This window comes from Haliotis asinina, chromosome 5 (assembly GCF_037392515.1).
Source record: "Haliotis asinina isolate JCU_RB_2024 chromosome 5, JCU_Hal_asi_v2, whole genome shotgun sequence".
NCBI classification, from domain to species: domain Eukaryota; kingdom Metazoa; phylum Mollusca; class Gastropoda; order Lepetellida; family Haliotidae; genus Haliotis; species Haliotis asinina.
Genome location: NC_090284.1, coordinates 39,706,293 through 39,733,696, shown reverse-complemented (window position 1 = coordinate 39,733,696; position 27,404 = coordinate 39,706,293). Strand labels below are relative to the sequence as shown.

Below are 27,404 nucleotides of genomic sequence, written 5' to 3'. Positions count from 1 at the left end.
CTGCACAAGATTTAGGGCACCTCGATACATTTTTTCGGCAAAGATTGTTTGATAATGTGTATCAAAATTGGGTTTCAGAATTGGGTGTTTCATCAAAGACACAATACTATTAATATCATTATTAAATGTTGGATTGTATTTATCACCAGATTTTCCCAATTGTAGTAGGTCTGCCATCGCAAAATTTAGATGTTGTAATTATGGACTAGCAGTTGAAATATGTCGTTATGATGGTGCAGCATATTTAAGGCCACTTTACTCTTGTTTGCCTTAAAGATGAATTATCTTTTGTGGAAGATAAGTATCATGTATTATTTGTGTGTAAAACAATATGCAACCTTAAGAAGCACATATGATAATTGTAACATCAGTATCACATCAGTCTTTTATAAATATTATGGCACAAAATTAATGTAGTGTTGTCGATGATATTGATATTGGTCAGTTCAAACTTAAGGTATATAAACTTAGAATGTGTGTGTGTGTGTGTGTGTGTGTGTGTGTGTGTGTGTGTGTGTGTGTGTGTGTGTGTGTGTGTGTGTGTGTGTGTGTGTGTGTGTGTGTGTGTGTGTGTGTGTGTGTGTGTGTGTGTGTGTGTGTGTATTACGTTTTCATATCACGCGTTGATCTATAATGCATGACACCTCTTGCATGGAATAATTCATGAACTCCATTGTGAATTTATGTGAGGATTGTGAAAGTTCATCCAAGATTGTATTTTGGGGCATTGACCTTAATATTGGAATAAAATGCCTGTCTGTTTTCGTTATTATGTTTATGGTTTAAATTATAATCTGCACTCTTTCATTCACAACAAATGTTTCCCTTCATTCAATGACAAAACGACAAAACGTAATACCATTAATTGTATGAAAAGGGCAATAGAAAAACTGATTATGCAACCTATTTTTGAGTTTACTGATATCAGAATTCTCACTAATTGTCAAACCATTGAGTTCCCAATATATTGCAATACAATGTATTTGCCAATGCGGGGTGATGGGGTAGCCTAGTGGCTAAAGCGTTCGCTCGTCACGCCGAAGACCCTGGTTCGGTTCCCCACATGCTTACAATCAATTTCTGATGCCCTCCGCCGTGATATATCTTCAAATGCTCCAGTGTAATAACAAACTCACTCACTCACTCACTCACTCACTCACTCACTCACTCACTCTGCCTATGCACAGCCCTGCTAACTTAACTATGGCGGTTCAGGGATATAATTAACATATTAAACATACGAGGCATTATTCAAGCTGAATGCGGAAAACGTCCTGTATCCAACAGCTTTGAACTGTAACGCGTTTTGTTGTCGTAATCCGTAAGAGACCCCGTAACCAGGTGCAACAGTTCTTCTAGGGACTGTTCAAACAATAATAATTATTTATCCATTGTCCCATCAGGAGTTATTCGGCTGAGAGCACAAACAATAGCCAGCTTAATGAATTCCCGCTGACAACCCACAACTGATGCTAAACGCCAGCTGTCGCCTGAGTGTTCATGGGGTTGGTGGACAATCAGAGATGGGACCAGATTCTGCATAACTGCATTCCTGAATATCCTACTTCAGTTTGGGACTTGAATCGTTTGAATTTTTCAGCGAATAGATTATGATATATATTAATCTAAATGTTAAAACCGTCCAAATTGTGAAAAAGTATTTCACACTTGCCACTAATTTTAAGATCTATGTTGCGATTCTTTTGCTGTTCAGTACATAACCTTTCTCGTTATTGCTGAAGGTCAGTTACGCAAGGACATACTGCTTTATACTCATTATTCAAACAACATTGGCTTTGCTGACATTTTACAAGAATGTTGGACAGTGGTAAAAGATACTCAAGGAGTGAGTGAGTATGGTATAACGCTGGTTTTTAACAATACGCCAGCAATATCGCAATGAGGGCACAAGAAATGGGCATCACACATTGTACCTATGTGGGGAATCAAGCCCGGGTCCTCGGCGTGACGAGTGGACGCTTTGACCAAAGGGATAACCACTCCAGCAAAATTATAAGGCTGGGATGTTATCTGTAGCACAGGAGTTCGAATCTCAACAACAGTTGTAGCGGTAGAATTTTCTAAAACATCTATTTCTACACCGATTTCTTTCAAATTTAAAATATACGTTAATCAAACCATATAAAAACAATACACGATGCACAAGTCAAGGGTTTTTTTCTTAAAAATTGTTGTCCAAACCGAGATTCTAACCCTAGGATCTGTAACATTACTCAAGGATCTCTTCATAATCATAACCGTATACAACGGCTGCATTTCGGCAACTTCTGTTTCCTTTGTGTCTTGTTTGTGTCAGTGTCTTTTAAACTCACTGAGTAAAATATTTCATGTAAATGTTTCATATATCTTGATCCTTATTTGACAAAAAGATACGGTTTACGGACAGTATGCAAACTAAAATCAGAGACCCACACGTAGGAGATAATTTGGCTAAAACAATTTCACCACGGCCCTGCAACGCTCCCGAGTTGAGGTGACGTTTTCGACATAAAGTAAAACATATGAACATCCTACATATTTTTTTAATATTCCCAACATATTTTGCTGTACACGTATTCCTGACAGCGACAGATGTGAACAACTCTCTCGATATTTTCATCAGTACAGCGTGTCGTCAAGCTGACAGCCTAAATAAGTCACACAGACCAAGCACTGTTTTCCAGCACTGATCGATCCGGATGAGAAAGATTCAACGTACTAGACCGAGTGTCAGAATAATTTTGAAACTTCAAACCCTTGCTCATAACATTAACCCCTAATTATTAATATTTTTAAAAATAACATAACCTGCGGCATAAATCAACATGCGATCTAACTCTGTAGTTGCCAATCTAAATCAACATGCAGCCTAACTCTCTTGTAACTCTCTATCTATTACCTATAAATGTTGTACTGGATACGATACCTTTCTGAGAGTTTTAAAAGTGAGAGTAAAATATGATTATAACAATATTAGAATGATTGTTTTCAGCAAGGACGCCTCTCAGTCCACACACTTTGACAACACAACACCAAACAAAAATATTGTTTTTGAAATGGGTTAAATCTTGTGTGGTTATTTTTATTATCATTTTCTCATATCGATGTTCCGAAGCCAACCAACCACTTGGCACAGAACCCTAACACACGTGAGTGTAGCGCAAACACGTAAGTCTGAATTTTACAGCCATATGTACTCCATACACATGGCGGGCGTAGTTACTATGATAACGACCGGGCTTACACCTGATACTTGCCAAAATTCTGGACAATAATGCTAGCTAGGCGCCTGACTCTGTCTAAAGTTTCTCAATGAACACACAGGAATCAGTTGGACAATAACATTGTAATGCTATATTTTGTTTGAATCCAAACTTTCAAGAAACATTTACATATTATGAGATATATGTGCTCTGTATGATTATGATGCGCGTAACAGTAATACTTTGAAAAGACAATAAGCTGGAATGCAACAGGAAACGTCCCTCAAATTCGTGTATTTTCTGTCCATCTTAATGAGGTGAAATATTTTACTCCGTCCAAAGAAACTATATGGGTAGAAGTTCTTACATGCATGAGTTTGATTTTGTGCAAACACGACAACATAATAACCGTCAACCTGAAGCATGTTTAAAACATTTTACTTGCTCACAGAATATAAAGGCACCTCTAAACGTATCTAAGACTGCACCATCTCAAATTAAACGTAACAAATTTTGAGAACAGTTACAAGCGTTATTCTGTAGTTATCATGCAAAACATGGGTGATGTTACCACCTCAGATGGCTTGCATCCAGGGGACTGGTGAATTTGTGGTTATTCTGCCAGGGAATAAATACGGACTGGGTAGTTTTACAGAAGTGAGTCAGTTGGGTTTTACGACGCTATGAGCGGAGAACACATGAAATAGGATTCACACAATGTACTCATGTGGGGAATCGAACCGGTCTTCGGCGTGGCGAGCGAAAACTTTAACCAACGTGCTACTCCACCGTGCTACTGTTTTATCACAATATTCTACATCAAACAACAACATTCAACATGTATGTGTGCAATGCGCATTCATATCAGCGAGATACTTCAACTCTGTGTAAAATGCCTACCTGTAAATAACCTCTTTCGAACATACGTATAGTAGAAGTCAAGATCGGGTTCAGCAAGGTAGCTCTTTTCCTCCGGCTTCGTTTTGTTCGTCGACAGAAGATTCTCACAGAGGAAAGAACGGCAGAGCATTCTTAGTTGATCCGACGTCGCCAGGGTGGTGTTCAGTGTTTTAAACATCAACACTCATCATGAAAGTATAACGTTGAATATTCATGATATTGATATCTTATGTATGCTTGTCTGAAATTGTTAGCATGTTGTTCTTGACATACTCACTATTAAACAAAGGTTACTGTAACAGGGACAATCTTGCGAACGAATCATGGGATTTGAACCACAGAAATAGTGTTATTTGAAGTACACGAAATGTGAAAGAAGCATGACACATTCCAGGTAAAATGGCCAGCGATGTTCACTTTAAAAGGCCAGCCGAACAGAAGCGTATTATTCCCTCGCAATTCAGTGTTAAGACGTAAAGAAGTGCATGAAAAAAGACTTATATTTATCGTTCTAGAACAGTGAGACAAAACGGGTATATAGGTATATAGCGGGTATATAGGTATAAAGTCAACATGAAATCCTATTTGGCTTTTACATCAAAACAACCAATAGACCTTATAGGGCGGTAATGACCGCCCTCCAGTAACGACAGCAACTTCAAGGCCAAAGGATTCAAACTATGCACCCCCGAAAAGGTTCCAACAATCTTCACAGGCCGTGCAATAACTGGCAACTGAGGTGCATCTCAGTGAACAGGACCACTACGCCTATCAAACGACGCTAAATATTGAGCAAGATGCATGTGATTTTGATGGCAAGCGTATTTTATTTAGTGAAGTGAACAGAAGAATACTCGAACATAATGAGCTTAGTTTGCTATACCCTCCAATATATAAGTTTCAATGATGTTCGTTGAATGTCAGATGATACAGTCTGTCACAGTCAATACGATGAAATCATTCAGTTTCAGAAGACCATAATAACGTTTTTAGTACATTCTTCTTAAATGGTATCCATTCCCGGACAATGTTTGAGTCTTTAGATGTCGTATAGGGAATATGGCCTCAGTGATAAAGGTGAGGAAGTCCAACATCCACATGTTGTCCTTGGGGTCTTTTTCAAATTGCAGATACTCGAAGTGGACGGATTCTGAACCAACTAATGTATGCCCCTTCGGATCATGTCCAACACTGATGCTTGTCTACAACGCCTGTAATACGCCTTACAGTACAAACTGGTAAGTGCCTGTTTGAAAGGTGTATACGTTCCCACATAGATGAATACTTTTCAGAGTCTATTACTAAGCCATGAGAGAATTGCAAATTTGAAAATATTCACGTTCTTTTGACGATATATCAACTTCCAGAATATGCTAACTACGGCTGGAATATAAGATACGCAGAACGCAGCAGCACTGAGAAGAACCATCAGGGGAATATAAGGACAGGAAGCTGCATTATAAGCTCAATGAACCCCTTCCAACATAAACCTCATCCTTGCATGGTAGTGATATACTGTATAAAGACGAACCATATCTTCATAAATATACACGAATGTTTGTAATCTTGGCACCAACAGTAAATATAGCACAAAGGTATAGTGTGACAGATTAAAATACATGTATACAATTTCTTCTGGAAGAAACCATGTATAATGAAAGCACGTATTATTTAGAAAAAAAACATCTGGAGCCATTATAACATTTTAGGCCGTAAAACACACACACACAGACACACACAGACACACAGACATTTGACTATGAAGTTGTCACAGAGAGATACTTTAGGATATTACTCATGAATGAACAATCCCTGTATACCTAGCTGTGTATATTGGGTCATGAATCTGCTAATACTACAAACCCGTGTAGGCTTTATCAGCTTACTTCTTGAAGGTGTTATCCGTACAGTTTAACAATATCCCACACAAAGTGATAAATAACAGATAGATTTTTTTTAAATTAGCAGATAGTTTCAACTTGGGAACTTGCGAATCAATACACAAGAACAACCCCTCACAATTCTCTCATCATATTTCGTCTCGTCTTGTCTCTCTACGTGTTGCAAGTTGGAACAAGACAGGGCGTTGTTTTACCACAGTCAGTAATTACAATCATGTCCACACATAACGTTGATGACAGAAATCGATTTGCTCGACAAAGTGCAAAAACTGTAGCTCAAGATCCTTTCATCAAAATCCGTGTTTCAAAACCGTGGCCAAGTGCCTATCAAATTTGAGATGAACTTCGCAGGTCTTCGGGTGTGAGGGCATACCTATATGTACGGTAGCTGATTAGGGCCATAGAAAGTTATATCACGAGTCGAGAAAGCGATATTACTAGACGAGAAAGCGATAACTCGACTTAATGAGCCACCAAATGTGTCGGACGGTGACCTTACTGCAGTACGTCGCTGGACCAATCAAGGTTGTTTTCGAATAAATGAAAATATGCTCAGGATTTATCAATTTAGACAGACGTAACAGAGTGTGGAGTAGACGGAATGAACGTCTTTGAGTTGTCTCATATATGTGTGTGTGTGTGTGTGTGTGTGTGTGTGTGTGTGTGTGTGTGTGTGTGTGTGTGTTTGTGTGTGTGTGTGTTTGTGTGTGTGTGTGTTTGTGTGTGTGTGGTGTTTTTGTTTTGTTTTGTGTGTGTGTGTGTGTGTGGTGTGCGTGTGTGTGTGTGTGTGTGTTTTTGTTTGTTTTTTTGTGTGTGTGTGGTGTGCGTGTGTGTGTGTGTGTGTGTGTGTGTTTGAATGGTATTGAACATGTAAAAAATACCATGCATTAGACTGCGAGCACGCCACCGTAAACATACAACGACCATTGTCAACAAATTTGATGTTGCCCTTGAGTGAGCGAGTTAAAATTGAAGTCACACCGACAAAATCTCAGTAGTATATGATTGGATTATTTCGAATAAAGTGGATGTGAACTAGAGAGAATAATTAATAGTCACGCAGGTCTCAGGAGAGTCTCCAAAGATGATATATTATTAATAATTGGAGCGGTTTTTTTAAATTATACTGAACAGCAAAAGTAACAAAACTGTTTTGTCAGGTTTTTAAAATGGTTTTTAAAACATAAACATGAACGCTTACCTTTATGAGATTTCATTTTGTAAACTTGCGTTTCCTTTTCTGCCGGTATATATATTTAAGATCTGTTAATAAGGCATTTGCCTTGTATGTGAAAATAGAGCTATCGTCTGGTAATCTAGTAGAAAAATATGGAAACTAAATATTGTGACAGAGGGAATTTAAATGCTCTGAGATGCCGAGACGAGAAAGATGCCGTTTTACCTTCCTTTGCAACAGGACAGCCCCGAAGTGACATAAGAATTAGATAACGCTGTATTTCACGTTGCTCGAATTGTTGAGAAGTATATACATCAGAACAAGGTCAATGCATTACCCTGGCCCGCTAAATCCCCGAAATGATACCCATTTAATACGTCTGGTATGTCATTCAGCGAACGGAACAACGCAGCAGAACTCGGCCAAAATTCAGGCCAACCATGAAACGGTGAACAAATCACTAAAACAGTTCCCAAACCACCAACATCGGAAAATATACTTCTAAAAACTGCAACAATATCCTCTAAAACCGAAACAAACGCTCTGTAATGGAAAACTAATGGTTTGAAATGGAAACAAAACTCGTGTATCAGCTACAAAAGCATCCGAGAACGGTCGCCGAGCGTAGAAAACGACAGTCACAGCATCCAAAAACGGCAGTCATATGCTGCTAACACGGACTATATATTCTAACGTAATTATTCTCAGTTGCTCATGTCTCATTTCCAGATATACATTTCTAAATATGGTGTTAAAGTTTACAAGAGTACAATGTGTTTGTTATGTAAATTTCCCTAACATTTAAGGATTCTCTTTTAATAAACAATGACAATAATACTGATCTAGTTTAGCTTTCCAAACATTTCAGATTTATTGCATTTATGTTCTATAAACCAAATATGAAAGTATGTAGAGCTCTAATTTAATAAGCAGATTACCTTACCAGAAAATACTTAGCACTACAATCTAGAGGATTCAAAATATTGGATTGTGTTCATGTGACATTGTGTATGATTATACATAACGGTAAAGAAAACACAATCTCATTATTCAGAAAAAGTCACATTTTCTTCGTAAATATTCATAAACACTGTAATATTTACGAAAATATTTAGAAAAAAAATGACAAAGCTCAGGGTGCTGCAGTGTATAATGAATGTATCAAACGGGAAATCAATCAGAAAAAAGTTTTGGCGAGTTAGGATATGTATCTTCATAACATGATGAATGATAATTTATGAAATAGATGAATACATTACATCTCCAAATACAACACTGAGTGAAATGTAATCAAAAGATAATGTTGATCAGTTATATATGAAAACATGTTATTTTGAAACTGTTATTTCTATATTTATCGGGTCTTTTTATATACCGAAATAAATATTTAACTGAAATACACTTGGAAAGCCAAATAGATCAACACAAAGAAAATGCTGATTAAGCAACATGTGTAAACAAACGCAGGTGTGTGGATATGAATCTTTTATGACAAATGCAACACAATCCTATTACATTTTACGTTGTAAGGTCAAGATAGCGGTAGACATTTTTCACAGTCTTTAAAGGCTCACATATTGAAATAACCTATTTAAGATCTCAGAATTACTTTTCACAAAACACCACAGTGCTAAACGCTCCTGGATTTGTATGCCGCATTATTACTTACGATTCATCGATTTGGAGATTAGTCTTCTTGCAGTTTATGGAAATGGACGACTGTTGGCGATTGGTTGAGAAGTTGATATCATCTGTTCGACGACTCCATATGCCCTTCTAGATAATTATTACCGCTTTTAAGAAGCAATATGTGTCAATATGTTACCAAGAACCATATTCATTCTTGAGGAAAAGGCAGATTCTTACATGCTTTCGTTGGTTTCAAGGAAGCGTTCGACGTGGTTGACCAAAATAAATTACATTACATGTATCTTCTTTTAAGAAATGGTATCTCTGAAAATATATTTCAACATTCATTTGACAACGTGAAGTCTGCTGTAGTTGTCGGCGAAGGGAGAAAACTGGTGCTAGACAAGGATGTCCACTTGGTCTGTTATTGCTTTCTATATTTATCAAAGTGTGGGCCAGTCCATTTATTAATTAGGGGTGACCAGATGACATCCTTACCTTGTCTACCCGGGTTTAACCTCTTTGGTCACGTGGACAAAGTGTCCAACTTAGGATCAGAAGGTCAGTGGTTCAACGGTTCTGTGGCAAGCAACGGATGTTTCATGAGGTCTAGCTCTATACCCATCCGAGTGGAGGGATTTGGGGCCGTACTTCCGGATAGGGGTGATATAGAACTAGAAGCTACTCTGATTTAACATGCCACTTCAAAGTGCCAGTTTACATAAACAGACGACGTCTGAGGTCTGGCAATTCTGTGAATCGGTTCGAGGGGAGGTGGGGTAGCCTAGTGGTTAAAACTTTCGCTCGTCATGCCGAAGACCCGGTTAAAATTCTCCATACGGGTACAAAATGTGAAGCCCCCGCTATTATGTTGTTGGAATATTGCTAGAAGATTCGTAAAACCATACTCATTCGCTCATGGTCGACCTGAACGTTAAAGGTCCTTAACATTATTAGTTTCCTCCCATTTTCTGACATGTCTGATGACATGCCAGCAATCCGCATATACCAATAACCTGCCAGTTGTGAGCACTGGTCAATTGAGGAAGCCCCATAATTACGTATCAAGAACGAAATCAGTTGATTTTTCACGTTAAGGGTCTGTGAAAACAGTTTGGTGAAACTTGATATTTACTTGATGACGGGTAAAAATATATGTCGCATTGTCCCATTGGCGGGCTTAGAGGTTAGTCCGTTCGATCGTTGTACCGAAGATCCGGGGTCGATTCCCCACGTGCGTACAATGTGAAGCCCCTTCCTGGTTTCCCAGTCCGGTGATATTACTGGAATACTGCTAAAGGCTGCGAAAAACAACACTCATTCATTTCAGCATCAAGTGGCAGACAGCCAACCACATTCTGAAAAGCCAAATTAAAATTGCCAATGTTGGTTTGGAATCTTCACTGAAAGAGTCAGATCAAATCTTCTGAAAGCGCATCATCAAAGAAGGGTAAGCGAAACTGAAATTAATCGTTTATCTTAATTCTCAACTTATATGAAAAAGCATTCCATTGTTATCAAGACTGTTGATGTGACGTGTTCGACATAAAGTACAAACTATGAGCACGCTACATATTTAATATTCCCAACATGTTCTGCTGTACAAGTATTCCTGACGGCAACAGATGTGAACAACTCTCTCGATATCTTCATCAGTAAATCGTATCGTCAAGCTGGCAGCCTGTAATAAATCACGCAGAACAAGCGCTGTTTTGAAGCAGTGTTCGATCCAGGTTAGAAAAGTTCACAGCACTATACTGAGTGTAAGATTGAAACTTTACAACCTGGCCATGTAGGGCTCCTTTCGACTGTGTGAGTGTGGTTTTACGCTGCGCTCTTAACAATATTCCAACAATACCTTGGACACCATAACCATTAGGGCTGGGACGGATAACCAGGATACTCGGGACGGGTCAGCAATGAGGAGGGCCCGGGTACCGGTCTCAATACCCGGAGCATTCATGATCATAAGACTAACAGATTAAACAATGTGCTATGCTATTCTCTCAGGATTAATAGGTTGTAATGTCTTTGAAGATTGAGACACAGGTTACAGTCACTTCTTTTAAATAAGATATAGAAAAACTCGAAATATTAGTCTCTGAGCTGAAGGATATATTGCCATTTCTTCCAAATGTGATGTCAGGAATCAAAATGACAGTATCCGGGTAGGGCAGTCTAAGTAAACTTCGTCTCAGTGTATTTCGTTACACTACACCACTGAGTCTAACAAAACCTAGTAGAAGGTCGCGTCAGGTAACCTATGAGCAACCAATGACAGTCCAATCAAATGCGAGACGGTTAAATAGATTTATCCAATCAGACAATGGCTACTAATTAGGGATCGGAGGGACTTTCAAAATATTCAGGTCACTGACACAGATCTCTCCACAAACAAAAATCAGCAAATAACACAGTTATTTGACCTTCAGTATACATGTATACGCTTTGGGGTTTCTGTTGACACGGTTACCATTAGCTAATATTTCCGCAAGATAACATCCCTGAATATTGTCAAAAGCACTATTTTCAGCGACTGTCTACTCACCGTTGTCATGGCAGTACGTACGCCGTGTGCATCATCCGGAAGCGATCGTACGCTAAATAGCATTCGAAATCGTTCGGGTGCGAACCTTTTTGAGATAAAAAGTTCAAAAGGCATGTGCGTATGTGCACTTTCGCGATTTGTTAAGCTGTGTTCTGATTGGTCAGTCTCAAATGTTACCTGACGCGACCTCCTATAAGGTTTTGTTAGACTCAGTGGTGGAGTGTAACGAAATGTACTGAGGATAAGTTTACTTAGACTACCGGGTAGGGTGGAGTCATATTAGGTGGGGTACCTGTGTAAAACATTTGGACCCTTCCAAGCCCCAGTACCCATGTGGAAATCCAAGCCAGGTCTTTGGCTTTAACCACTGGGCTACCTCACCGCCCATTGCTCCTAGCATCAACTACTAATTATTCATATTATATAAAATGACAAAACCTGAGGTATTAAACGACACATAGTCTAACTTTGTAAGTAATTTTCTAATCCATGTAGCTGATGAACTTGGATACGATACCTTTTTGAGATCTATGATAGTGAGACGAAAAATAATATTGTCCCAGATTGAATCAACTGTTTATACAAGGTCGCCTTTGAGACCATTGCTCAGAACTAGATGACCACACACGTTGACTACATAAAACCAAACAAAATATTTGAAATCGTATTTATTTCTGTTGGTGTTTGTTAGTTGATAGTTCAGTACTGTACAGTTTTGATTACAATAACTCGATCTTCTGAAGTTTGGCACACAATCACAAGAGCCACACGCAGCATTAACATTCGGGTCAGAATTACTACAATGCAGCATGCACTCCTTCATGACGGCTCTGCCCCAAGTTTCTCAAATAACCGAGTAGAATCTTCTACACATTACACTGCCATGTCGTAGTTTGTTTGACTCCAGTGTGTGTGTGTGTGTGTGTGTGTGTGTGTGTGTGTGTGTGTGTGTGTGTGTGTGTGTGTGTGTGTGTGTGTGTGCAAGTTGCAGTATTAGTTTATGTATGGTGTAATGTTATTCAACATTGCTCCACGACAAAACCGCAATCAACAAATGTCCAGTACACCTCTTCAATCTTTCCTAAACTGGCAGTAAACATTTACATATTATGAGATACATGTACTCATATATGTTTATACTTACGTACCAGTACATACTTTGAAGAGACACTAACGTGGAATGCAACTTGAAACAGAAAACATCAAACAAATGTGTGTATTTTCTGTCTGTCTTATTTAAATCAAATCTTTTACTCCTTACAATGCCTCTCGAAATGGGAGCGAAAAGATCCTGCCTAAACCACAATGAGTTTGTGTAAACATAAAATTATGTAAACCATCAGCCAGGAACCCAACATGAAAACAAAGTAATATTGACACAAACAGTAACCATGGTCGGGTTTGTTTGTTGTGTAACGCCTCTCTCGGCAATATTCCAGCAACACGGCGACCGTCAGTAACCATGTCAATGTCATGTTTATATCACCCTGCGAAATGCACTGAAATGGCAAAATAACTGCCTCTCCTTAAATAATGTCATGTTTGCAACAAATTTACAAATGCACAAACCATAACTATACATTGCATAATATGCTGTTATCGGTTGTTCAAGACATGAATGATACATATCTATTGTAAGACCCGTATCATTATCATGGAAAATGCGAGAGCATTTTTTGGCATCTGAAAATACATAAAACATATTCCCCGAAGATTGTTTCAAGGAAGTTATAGACGCTTCAACACGTATAAATCAAACTGTCGTCAGACTGGTAGTCACAGTCACCTCCTATAAGGAGTCACAGCACTGTTTCAGATCTGGACACGTCTCGTGACTGGCTCTGTGGGTCCCAAATGTCAATATGAATTATATCCAACATCCGATAAATTATGTGAATCAATCAAATACTATGCGTATATTTTCCATTAAGTTCCTGGTCACTCCTTTGTCAGATTTGAGCACAACATAAAGAGCCGATGCAAAGCCTGCCCCGACTGCAGCGAACAACAACCACCGGAGCAGATTTGTGTCATCGCCGAATCTGTTGTCGTCATCCTCGAAAAACCGGTTGGCCTCGGGATCAGGGGAGGTAATTAGCTGCGGCCGTACGTGATACAGAACCTGGGGAAGAATATTCATATAATTTCAGTATGAAAGTGCAGCACTGCATATAATATCGTCAGACGTGGAGTATCGTGTGTGTTTTCATAAGAGAATTTAGTCCTCCAGTCTCGTGAATCAAAAACAGGACTCACATGGCTTTGAATGGATCGTTTGTATTTCCACTGCCCTTTTTCACGGTTTTATACCCCACACAAAATTAAATGTGTATACTGAGCGCACAAATAGAGAATGGATGATGTGTCCGGGGGAGGGGTGGGTGGGGGTGGGCACACAATAATATGCATTGTACCAACTGCACATCAAGAGCTATATTATGGGGTCTTGACATTTCACCTATCAGTCATATCTACTGTCCGTGCGGACATGAGCGTTGATTCATTACAGGTAGAAGTGTTTTCTACGCTACATAATACCAATCCAATAATGTACAGCTCATGGGACTCCTTTATCATTGGAGGTGCACTGGTGAAGGTGAACTCTCTATCACGAGGACATTATAAAAGAGACATGTTGTCTCTACCTTGACATTTATGGCTGTATGAAGAATTGCCTGTCACAACTGACTGGACACCATGTGAATCACAGTTCTGAACAATCCTGGGTTATAAAAGTTGAATGTCGTGATTTCTCACCTCTGTAGCTGCCCTGAAGCCTGACTGTATGGCACCATTCATGAACCCGCACCAAATCGTTGCTGTTTCGGTTCCAGCGAAATGGATCCTTTAAAAGGTGGCAATGAAAACATGAATTCATGTGCTTATCGACAGGAAACGGTTCTGATCAGAACAAATAGGCCTAATCGTACTTCATACCACGTTGAAGACAGGAACTCTGTAAAATTAAGGTACCCTTAGCTATGAACCGAGCAACAACACACATTTGACTTATATGTCAGAGTGGGGTTTTGAAGACTTGTATTAGTCTTGCTGAAAGTACCCACCATGTAAGTCAACATGCCAGTTTGCCACAGCTTGTAGTCTCACTTCTAGTGGGGAACTGCCAAGTAAGTCAACATGCCAGTTTGCCACAACCTGTAGTCTCGCTTTTAGTGGGAAACTGCCATGTAAGTCAACATGCCAGTTTGCCACAACCTGTAGTCTCCCTTTTAGTGGGAAACTGCCATGTAAGTCAACATGTAGTCATGTCCTACATTAGTGTCGTGTAATGTTTACATCTTCAATATTCTAACCCTTTGATCGCATCTTCATTACTTAGGGTGACAATTAAGTTACTGATATTTTATTACAAGCCCACGCTGGATCACATATTCATACCCTCTATCGAAACAGCTGTGTACCTCAAAGAATTTACCATGACCATATTCTTCTCCAGTATTTCACTCACCGTTCAAACGGCTCCCTAAGGTCCTGGTTGAAATACTTGGTGGTCCCTGGGATGAGCGATTTGAGGAAGCATCCCCCGTTGTAAGGCTCTATGCTCCAGTCCTTCTGGACGAAATCTAAATACTGACGGACGCTCGGACCAAGAACGCTCTCAAGAAGGTCAAATATGGCGTCCCGTCGTCTTCGAGGCTGTTGCAGAAATTACATTGTATGATGCCTGTGTTAATAGAATCGATTCAAACGCCTGTTTTCTTCAAACATATTTATTCAAAAGAAATCATTGTTGGTCTAGTGCAGCTAGTCATCATTAATTGTCCGTCCACAATTTGAACTAACGACATCTATTTGTTTTGAAACTCTACTATCATCAACATAGCAATCATATCTCACGTCGGAATGTATAAATCAGTATGAACTGAGGACCGTGTTGGGGTTCCATGTCACACAGTCAGCCAATACCCATGCTACAGAAGTACTGTCGAAAACAGGAAAAATGTTTAGGCTGTTACTCTGTATTCCTAAAATTTACACAACTGCAAATGGCATAATTATGTCCAACTGGGCATTCAGTGTGACAGGTAAGACGATATCCAGCACGTTTACTCGTAAATTGGGCAAAACTTAGAACACACGAATAACTGCTGAAATCAGCAGATCAGACTGCAGATGACGATTGGGTCGCTCAGACAGGTATGACGACGATTAGTCGACCGAAATGCATGTGCTGCCTACAGGAACAATCTCCAAGATTTTGTGCTTTTTCATGTGTGTTTAAAATGTCTCATCGATTGATTAAAATCTTAGGTGTCCTTCTTTCATAACGTTTATGCTGAGATATGTAAAAGTGTATGATACCCATAGAAAACCCATCATCAGCCATCGTATTAAATGTCTCAAAATCGGTGGGATGACCATCCGAAGATCGATATTATTTCTAAATTGTTATGGTAAGAGAGTGTAATTCCCCTGAAGCACGGTCATACTTTAGCTGATATCTCTATTCTGAAGCCCGACCCCATCCATTGTCTGCGACACCCATCCTGGTTTTGCTTTGATACATGTTTCTATTAAAATTGACAGTGAGATTCCATCGAAGTTGCATCCTAAACAGTTTCAGCATTGATATATAGGGAAGCTAAGCCTAATTTCAAAATGGACTTTTAAAATGTCCTTTGTGATACAATATCACTTGACGCTAATTTGCATAATGAACGAAAAACGCCTTACACTATTTCTGCATTTACACAGTTCTGCAGTCTCCTCGAGCTCAGGTGTACGTTTCCTATCTCCCTACCACTGGAACTGTAGTTAGGCCGAATTTAGTTTAACATATTATGTTTCACACCTTTACTTATTAGCTACATAAATTGTAGAGATAAATGTAAAAAACAGAGTTTTTTCTCATTTACGACAGTACTATAGTTAAATGATGCTACACCACTTAGTCTCCCTCAAAATAAGTAGACAGACACTCCTGGTTATATCACTGGAGGAACAAAGCTCACATTCGTGTGCTTCTGAGACGTTTGCTGCGGCACGATCTCCAGCTGTCATACCAGAAGCAAGTCAAGAGGTTCCAAACCACGAGTTCTGGCATGAACAAGGGATGTAGCTCGGCATAGTGAACGACTGGGTCATCCATGTCCCCCATGTCTTCACGAGGCTATTGCTTGACCCATGACTGGCCATAATGCTCGAGTGTTCACACAATTTACTCACGTCACCCTCTGTGCCGCACGCAGACGACAGGAAGCCCGCCAATGCTGGGTTCCCTCTGGCAGACGTTGCATCATACGCAATCCCTATGGGTCCAAGTTCTGGGTCCTCCAACACTGTTTGGAATCCAAAGTGGCGTTTATCGGGCCCACTGTCCTTCCAGAACGGTTCCTCAAAGGTCACGGCAAATTTGACCAGGAAGGCTATAGGCACGCTGTTCAACAGGTTCAATTTCCTAGAGGGTAGGGGAGGCGTGTACTTGATTCTGGCTGAAGCAGAGATGATGGTACTAGTATGATAACTGCACATTTTCCCTCTTATAATGCTTAATATCATTAAGGCAGCAGCTGTTTTATGTTATTCTTTTTTCCCATACTGTACTACCATAAGACGAAATGTGGTGTGGCCGACATTTCCAAATTCTAAATAGAATCTGACAATACGTAATGAATGCCATGACCCAGGGAGAAGCTTCGCCTTTGTCTGTCCTTACATTTCTCTAAAAACATAGCTTGGGTCACTGACTTGCTCACTTATGATATATTAAACCTAACACGATTGTCGTCAAAAAGCGGATGAACAAAATGCCATATTTTAAAAATTATTCTTTACGCACTAAATAGACGTTGTTCACTGTCCAAGTATTGCCTATACAGCCGATTAACAGAAAGATACGGACCTGCATGGTGTGGTGGTATTGCCATGATGACCCTGCTACACTGCACTTGAAGGCGGTTCTCCGTTACCACAGTAACCTTTTCCCCTGACTGAAAAAGGGGAATAGTTCAAAATAAGTAAATGCAACATTACTTGTTAGCAGAACAAGATATATGTATACTTTGGTTTGTGTAAGCGATATTCCTGCACTATCATAGCATATCATGCAATCGAGTAAAGATCTCAAAGAATGTCCAAAAGCTGACAGGGTACAGTGACGCCCAGTCTACCGGACATCAAAGTCCAGGAGCCTGACAACCCAGTCAACCTTGTTCAGCGTCCTGACAACCCAATCAACCATGTTCAGGACCCTGACAAACCACTCAACCAATTCTCGGAGCCTTCCAATCCAGTCAACCATGTTCAGGACCACAACAACACAGTCAACCAAGGCCATGGCAGCCCAGTGAAACATGTCATGGAGCCTGACAACCAAGTCAACCATTATCAGGACACTGACAACCCAGTCAACCAATTCCCATAGCCTGACAAATCAGTCAACCAATTCCAGAAGCCTGAAAACACAGTCAACCATGTTCAAGACCCTGACAACCCAGCGAACCAAATTCCGGAGCCTAACAACCCAGCCAACCAAGTCCCGGAGCCTGACAACCCAGTCAACCATGTTCAGGAACCGGACAATTCAGTCAACAAAGTCTCGGAGCCTGATAACCCAGACAACCATATCTTAGTTTGTCACAACTTATTTACGACCATCAAGAGGCTGCTTACGACGTATAAGACAAATCTTGAACCATAATCGGGTTATCTTGTCCCCGTTCTAGAGACAAAATGTCTGACATTTTTCATCAACGTTTGCATATATGTCCAAGGTTACATTAATGATAAAGAGGTTTGATAAACGTGTATGCAGTTTTCTAAGCTCCGTTTTATGGGTTCAAACGTCCCATCGCCCGACGACCATAACAAGTCACTTTTCATTTCGGGCAATCCAACAATGGCATCTTACTTGTCCGTGGGCTACTTGATAGTTCTGCTTATGGTTTCAAACTGTAAATATACTTGGATTTCATTTCATATCTGCTCAAAATGTAGCTATTAATTTTCATAACTATCATAAAATAGAGTTAACTTTCTTGGCTATTTATAACGTCTCAAGAAATAGTCCACTAAACATTATCACCAAATACCATGTTGTAGCATTCTGTCATACCTGCATCATCATGATTATGATTATCATGAAAAGTGGAAAATTAGTCAGGACAAATTACTTTCTTGAAGTCACTTGCACTGTGGCACTTGGCCTTTATAAAAGACCAAAATTGAGCCCCTGCATTTTAACTGACAAGTATGCGTTCTACCTGCACTATATGCGTCACGGGTTGGTTCATGTGCACGTTCTTCTTGCCGATCTTGTGCATCATATGTGTAGCGAGCTGTTGAACTCCACCCTGAAAACATTCACCAATCAATATGTAAACATGCATCTCATATAAAGAACGGGTGGTGTGATAGCCTGATGGTTCGATGTCTCCCCTGGACACACTGTGTTCTGTTTGAAGTCTAACTCTTAAAATGCATTGGGCTATTGGCATTATTATTCACTAATGCATATGCACCACTTCAAGCGAAGTGCAGTTAAACACCTGAAGGCAGATGCACTGGGGTAACATAGACTGCATAAAAAAATAAACGGTTGTCGGGCTCAATTTTTTTTTAAATTGATAGAAAAAAGGGTGACGAGGGGGAACACATGTCTCTCAGATACACCGCTTCGAAATGAAGTTAATGAGTTGCAGATTCACACATTCGTCACACTCGTGCTTACAGACACACATTCTTATAGTGGACAAATGGATGATCGGGGCGCGGCCATGTCAATTTTTTTCCTTAAATAAAAAAATGTTACGCGCACAACTAAACGTGACGCGCCGATGCCCGGGAAACATTTCACTTTTTTATTTTGCCTTACTGTTGCTGACACTACACAATGGAGGTGGTCTGGTGCTGATAGGGATTGAAGAGTTTCGCATTTTGCATCAAATGCATGTCTAAGTCAAGACAAGAAAGGTCCTTTGTTAAAACGTCTGATGCTTGAAAATCCGGATCTCTCACACTGATGTACAATGAATAATCCTTGAGTAAAAATGATCCCACTCTCGTATCTCAGAGGGGAAGTCTTTTAGGAGGTTATTCCAAACTGGCATACCGATTGGAAGAACAGGTTCATATTTACAAACTTGTGTATAAATGCACACAAAATGATCTGAATCTCACAAGAAAGTACAGGTCCGACTCTTCTACATTTACTGGGTGGTATTTAACGTATTTTGAGCTGCATACACAAACTCCTCTACATCTGCACAGCTGACCTTCACCCTGCTTTCCCTGCCGGTGAACTCTGCCGGTGTGGTGAATATTTTGAATCCTCCAGCCGAGTTGATGTACATGAGGAAGTACAACAGGGTCATTTCTGCCGGGGACAGTCCAAACATACACCGACACGCCGCATCTACAAGGTTCTTGGCCTCTGGGGAAAAAAGAGTCACAAAACCTTCATCGAAGACATAAACACGCTGGAATCAGTGTAGTATGATTGATCTATTGAGTTTAGTTTTGCAGTCAGCAAAAGAATCGACTCTTGACCAGACGATCCAGTGGTTAACAGCATGAGCACCGATCTACGCAACTGGGATATGGAATGTAATATGAAGTGTATAATATTCCATGTTATTGAAGCAAACCAGAACCTACTTTGTCATGTCTAAATTTTTGACTGGCGCCTGTATAAAATCAGATACGGCATTAGTCAGCATATCTTGCTTTGTTCACTTGTTAAATCCGTTCTCTGAAATATTCTGATGAAGGGTTTAACCACAAGAGCTTGTAAAGCTAGAAACTAGCATCAAGGCTGAGAGTCAAAACGGGTGTATTAGAGTGAGTGAGTTGAGTTTTACGCCGCACTCAGCAATATTCCAGCTATAGGGCGGCGGTCTGTAAATACTCGAGTCCGGATCAGACATTTCAGTGACCAACAACAGCGTCGATCTGCGCAGTTGGCAACCGATGACATGCGTCAACCAAGTCAGCGAGCCTGATCACCCGATCCCGTTAGTCGCCCCTTACGACATGCATAGTTGCGTTTTATAGCAAGCATGGGTTGCTGAAGGCCTATTCTACCCCGGACCTTCACGAGTAGGGTGTATTAGAACTATATACTTCTAACCTATGTTGCATATGTGTTTGTGGGCTATTTTTGTGATCTAGTAATTGCTGTACAGTGTCGTACCTACAGTCCACAAGTTGTCATCTCGATATTTCTCGAACGTGATGCCATCCCACTTGAGCGCCTCCACTGAGTTCTTGATGTCGCTCCGTGACAGGCGACTCTTCAGGCGTTTCAACTGTTATCATGACAACACAAAATAATCAAAATGATATATCGGAAAATTTTTCAGCGTGGCAACAAAATCCCTTTCCATGTGATATGCTCGTAACAGGTAAGTCGCAAAAAGTCGCATAAATTCGTAAAAAGATGTGTTCCATACATGCGTTCAGGTAAATTGCTATATGTCATTATTAATCAGTTTATTGATTCTGTGCAATCAAGAAGAATAAACTGAAAGTGAATGATGCGCTGTATGTGTACTGTCTACGGTATATGTGCGTACAGTTTAGGGTTGGGAGGGTCAGAATCGTTTGACTTAAAATAATAACTCGCCCTGTGCATTCCACGAAAAGACAAAATCAAAAGCGCCAGATATAATGAAAGGGCAGACCCTAAACTCGCAACGAGAGAGAGAGGGTTACTATCAGTTCTGTAATGACAAACACCTAGGACTACCCGATACCACAGCATCATATACTTGATGGTTACTAACATCGCACCCACCTTCCAGGAAAACTGTAAGACATCTAGTCTGGTCTTCCAGGCAAGTCTGGGGGTAGGTGTGATGGGGGACTCGGTGTGGGGGGCCACGGGGTTGAAGGTGTCCATACGGAACTTCTGCAGCAGATACTGCAGGTGTGTCTGCGGCCTGGAAAACACTGACGTTGGTCATACATTTTTGTCAGTAATTTTTCAGCATTAACAATGTGATGGGCCTTGGAGGCCACGGTTAAAGTTACCTCAGTCTGTGTCATATTTAGCTGATCCCTCGACTTATACACGTTTTTCATGGACGCTCAAAGACCTTTAACCAAATTTCATTCCCGCCTTCCAGTAATTGTAAATTAATAGCCCTAAATCATGTTCAAGTGTACACCTTATTCGTGTCTGTGTTATCTGTGATGCATTACTGGTGACACACGACACATTTTGCCATTTCACCGCGCTCCCATCCCTACTGATAAATAACTGGACCCCGATTCCTGACTTACAACACTGGTATGACTCTACCCTAAGCCATATATTCAGGAGATAGTTATTTCGATGAAGTCCCTGTTTGTGCACATTTCACCTGTACATGCTAGTTAATTGTGTGACTCTTCAATCAAAATGTATTTTAAATACTTTGTGATATTAACGTGGACTCGTTTACAGTATAGTGGTGCATGTACAAATATTTTAACGTTGGCCCATACTACCTTCCGACCCACTCGCCCCCAAGATCCCAGAAGTCTTTGGTGCCGTCTGCTGCATCAAGTTGCCGGGTTTCCGTCCTCCCGCCAATTCGGTCTGTCACATAAGAGAACAGCCAGAATAAGTTCGTCGTTCCACTCATGTCGTGGTAATACATCTGGGACGTAGTAAGTACTATAGGACATCATCTTCAGGGCTCGGAAATGTGTACAAAACACTCGGACACAAAATTAATCATACACACAATGGGGGTTTGGTTCTTGTTTGACGCCGCACTCAGCAATGTGTCAGTTCAGGGCAGCGGTCTGTAAATCATTTAGTCTGGACCAGACAATCCTGTGATCAACAGCATCGATCTATTCAAATGGCATACGATGACATGTGTGTACCAAGTCAGTGAGCCTGACCACCCGATCCCGTCAGTCGCCTCATAGTAGGATTGCTGAAGGCCAGCTCTTACCTGGATCTTCACAGATTCAGTGATAGGAAGTTATTATTTTTAAGAATCAGTAAATAAAAGGAATAATATTTTCAGCTGAATACTTCAGTTCCCGCATCTGTGTACCTATTTACTGGATGTATGATCTTATGTAACAAACATGGTTGTGTGTTTAGTACCAGCATGTCCTTGCTGTTTGGGTGTCCTTGTGATGACAGGCCGCATGCTATAGTGGTAGATAACCCCGTCTCATCCCCATATCATGGGCATCTGAGGAGACCACACTGTGTAAAGCTGTCAGTTTGATATACCATATGCTGCATATGTGATTATCATCCCTCCGACATACTACACCTGTAATTGTATATCAGGATGGTGCTCCCGTTCTAGAGTTACCGCATTACCTCCACTACACATCAGTTTCTCTTGATAGTCACCTCGGACGATCCGGCAAGAAAATTATGACTGTTTGCTCTGAATGAATTGATGTTTTTGTGTGAAATTGCTTGGTAATATATCACGGAAAGGATCCCACAGATATTCTGTGCCTTTGATAATGTGAGTGGGCTGTGAATGTACTCTTCAACAAAAGTAGGGGAACTTCAGTATTTTTCTTTACGATTAAAAATACTGAAGTTCACCTACTTTTTTTAAGAGTATATATACACTCCACTCACAATAACCAAGGCACGGAATATCTGTCACTAAGCAATTTCATGCAAAATACATCAATTTATTCATTCAATATTTCATGGGCTAAATGTCAGTCCAAGTTAGTGTTAGTTTACTTGTATTGAAGTACCCATAGAACATCGGTGTGTAAAGACAGTCAGCGGCAGTCAACAACATTACATCTATGTACCACTTCCTGAGGTATCGCATCTTTGCACATCAAACCGGAGTCACTGGTTTCAACCAAAACTGGTCAAAATATTCCAGATTTCACACAGTCCAATCTGAGTCACTGATTAGATGCGCAGTTTGAGTCTCTGGGTTAAACGGCTGACTATATGTGCTGTCGATTAGATGACTGATTCTGAGAATGTGTGTTCGAATCCCGGGTGGGACTCAACAAAAGTTCTAAAATTTGTACTTTATAGACAATGTGTAGTCCCACATATAACACGGGTTACAGTCGACACTTTCTAAATGGTATTATGTCTTCATAAACGTCGGTGCATCAAGTTGCAGCCAATTCGGTGTGTCACAAGCTGGATATGTTCATGGTTCCAGTTACGTAATGTTAATACTTTGGGGTAAGTAATAGATGACATCGTCGCCAAGGCTCGGAAACATGTACAAAATTTAAACCCTGGGACACTGAATTAACGATACCAGACAATAGTAGTGTCCTACGGGCCCGTGGATTCTTTGTCAGAATTAAACTACATATATATTGTCTTATGGGCCTGAAATAAACTATACACACACGCATGCGCACACTCACACAGACAGACAGACAGACAGACAGATAGTTGCTATCTGTAACTGACGTTGTTTGCAATTTGTGACCCGGACAATGTGTAATCAGCACCAAGGCAAATCCTTCTAAATTGTCTAAATAGTACGTTTTTCTAGAGTCTCTAATGTCAGTGTGAGACCTAGTCTGTTCATAACGCCACGCGGGGAGCATGTAATAGGTCTGAAGAAGTTAGAAATCTGAACAAAGAAGTCCGTGTAATCAGGAAATGCGCAAACGTACCAAGTTATAATGAAAGGCAGTTTTAGTGCTCCATGACATTAGGGTTCAACAATCGCCTGCGTGCGGCCTGTTTCTAAACAACACGACAAGTTGTCATCTATACTAGGCAAAAATAGTTCGGGATATTTGTAAATTTTGAAATTATTAATAATGATGCATTTATGCATTGGCACACTGATAAAATATCAGCCATAAAATGCCAATATCCCTAATTTGTCCTGTATATTATGTAATCTCACTACAGGTATCATGATTCAGCACTCATGCGGCAATTTTATTTATATTAGGATGTTTCCCGACAGCGATTCACTCAAGCGGCCAGAGCATGGAACATTAACCATAATTATGGGTGAATGGGATAACATATGTCGTCCCATCGGCGATATTTCAGCCATATACAATTTACGAAATGGCAATTTTTTCCGAACTCAGATATGAATGGTACGGTAAACCTGAGACACCTGCCGAAGTTAAGGTAGCTCTGACCTACTTTCGATATACAGCACAATGGATAGTGTTTTGAAGAGAACGTATACACTGCGCCTACTTATTAGATTCCACCTTTCAATGAGACTTCACGTTTTTGAATGTTGGTTTTGAGTGGGAAACTTCAAAACATGTAAAGAAAGAAAGAAAGAAAGGAGTGATCTTTGTCATTATTATTCCAAAGGTCAGAGTTCAGTGAGATGTTTAAAAGATATTTCACTGATCAAGATAACAGAATTAATTCCGGTACTATAATCAAAACCTCTCGAAAATGTATCTGAAATGTTTTTAAAAATACAACGAATTATGACAAATAGCAAACAAATCGTCATGCATAACTTAAGGGAAGTAACTCTGAACAGTTCAAACATCAACAGTCACACAATATCATGACCGTAAATATTCGTCTAACCTAACACTTTTTAAAAATAACAGCTACAATATTTGACAGCGGATTTTGAATTATTTTCATAGACCAGTCCATGTTTTAGTCAAACGTCTATAAACCAAAGATGAAATTCGGTGCCAGATGCAGTACATGAACTGGTTGTGATGAGGAACTGCTGACGACATGAGATGGCGTCACTACTACCTGAACATAGATATCCAGTGAGATTCATTTCATTATATATTTCATTTCATTTTAACACAAAAAGACCTGCCCAAACAAAATATCCCTTTGCCGCCATTTATTTCCTGTAACGTGATCTTGCAATATGTGCGGTGATGTGCATCGTGATTAAACAATGAACGTCCACACACAACAGCTAGCGGGGGGGGGGGGGGGGGGGGGGGGGGATCTCAAGCCTGGACCCATAATTTGAGGCTAGGGTGTCGATTCGATGAACATCTTTCATGGAGTAGCATTTACAATGGGAGTGACTGTCCCCCTCGAGCAAGTATGTACAAAGTAAGTGAACTCTTTCTTAGGTGGTATTTCTGGAATATTGCTGCGGCGTAAAACCATAATCACTCACTCACAGGTGATCGGTGGAACTGACGTGTTACAACACTGTACCTAAAAGTACAATACAGACACACTTTATGGGAAGCAACCTCATTATTTCGTGAATGCGATGTTTTGTACCGCTGTTACGCAGGCGGACAACAGACCCTTCACATCAAGACAGCCGTATCCACGCTTTGGTGAAGCAATATGCGTTTTGATTTGCAAGTATTATGATTAGTAAGAATCTGAAAATCAAACCCATAACCGTGTTTATGTTATTCGTTGATTACAGGGTGGAACACGCGTTTCAGATGATAGGCTCTTTTGAAAAGATTTCTTTTCAGTTGAATTCAGCAGTTTTATACCAGAGCAATCCCTATCACTGCTTTCAGTGAGTATTGCACTTTATGGTTTTTGGTGTTAATAGCTCTTTAAACAAACACAAAGCAAGTACACGCCTCGAAGAACAAACCATTAGGCCCAAACAGAGCCAATTTGCGCCATGAAATGAAGCAGAAACGAGTCTGTACAAAGATCGTTGTAAATATCACAGGTTTTAAGCACTGCCACGTATATATTACAGCGGGTATCAAAAAAGTTTTAAAAAAATAGCCTTGCATACAAAGGCATGATCTCGTATGGGAGCTATCTAGAAATGCCTTTGTCTTTTCGTCATATGTTTATTACAGAATATGAAGAGCAAAGGAACATAAATTCAATTTGAAAATTAGCAATGTCATCGTGTTTTCAGAAAATGTGATACAATCATGAGAACGGTTAATTTATTTGGATTGAGACGTATCCATATTTATATTGAAAAGGACATAAAACGAGACCTTCGAAATGCATAATTCACAAAACTACTTAAAAATGGATAATAATATGTGTTTCAGGGCAGTGTTTATCACGAGATTATACATAGTTTATAGTTGAAACGTTTAGAATAATATTTTCCGTGATAAATGAGTCATGGTGACCTATTCATTCACATATTTGAGAAAATCGATTTAAAGTTTATCTAACCTTCAGATAAGTAATCATGACACCTATCCAGATGGAAGTTAAACCTCATTTCTCATGACATAGTTAAAATCTGTTCATACGACTCATTGTGGGCGTGGCGGATGAGATGGACTCAAACAATTATCATCCTCTGCTTCTGATAAGCCAGATGCAGTCAGAATAGGACGCATGAGTACGTGATTCTCTGCTCATACCGTCATCCTCGCTATACCGTTAATACGGTACCTCTTCTACATGGTCTGACAACCAAGGTCGTGTATTTGTAGGTCATATAAATGAATGAGTTTTGGAGTATTTTCACATCGTTACATAAAACCTCTGTCATAAACAATATGAGTTAACTAAATTTTTAAATAAATTAAATAAATAAAATAAAAAACATGCCCCCGATATAACGTGTTATCGAAACGCCGGTAACTCACCCTTCGCTTCGAGCAGACATATTTTTAGACCACGGTCCTTCTTCAGTAAATAAAATGCTGCGGACAGTCCCGATAGGCCGCCACCAATAATTACAACGTCCACTTCGTATGATTCCATGGTCAAACTTCACAAAGGTACCGCATCAAACACCCCACCTGTATGTACCACATAACCTCGGACATGCACATCACACACTGGCTTTCATCATACAAGGGATCACGTGATACTGATTAAACCACGTGACGGCGAAAGAATCGTCTGCTAGAGTGTTCTGGGAGGTTGAAGTCGATATGTGTTTGCTCTGACAACAGATTGCACAGTTTGAAGGTGACCCTCTGAATGTTTATATTTTCCAAGCCGAGTTGAGGAAAATCCCAACAAACAGTTCTCATGCTTAAAACAATCGACCTTATTTTGACGCGTGCCGAAGACGCGTGTTCTATTCTCCACAATCAACAAAATGAAGTTGGACAATTTCAGTCACGATGCAATATGCCCTAACGTCATCAGTTACATGACTCACAATGCTCTGACGTCAAAACCGCGATGACGTCTCAATACTATGACATCGTTGCACTGG

At 40.0% G+C, this 27,404-nt stretch overlaps 1 protein-coding gene across 1 annotated transcript; it reads right to left on the bottom strand.

Moving 5' to 3' along the window:
• Positions 1-12,013: 12,013 nt before the first annotated feature.
• LOC137284413 (probable flavin-containing monoamine oxidase A) lies at positions 12,014-27,052 on the bottom strand. The gene is made up of 11 exons (XM_067816207.1): positions 26,824-27,052; positions 21,808-21,898; positions 21,113-21,257; positions 20,510-20,624; positions 19,593-19,750; positions 18,582-18,671; positions 17,222-17,309; positions 16,546-16,811; positions 14,828-15,015; positions 14,116-14,203; positions 12,014-13,480 (listed from the first exon to the last, which is right to left on the bottom strand). Exons 1-11 carry the CDS (start codon positions 26,939-26,941, stop codon positions 13,256-13,258), a joined length of 1,572 nt encoding a protein of 523 aa, XP_067672308.1. The 5' UTR covers positions 26,942-27,052; the 3' UTR covers positions 12,014-13,255.
• Positions 27,053-27,404: the final 352 nt, after the last annotated feature.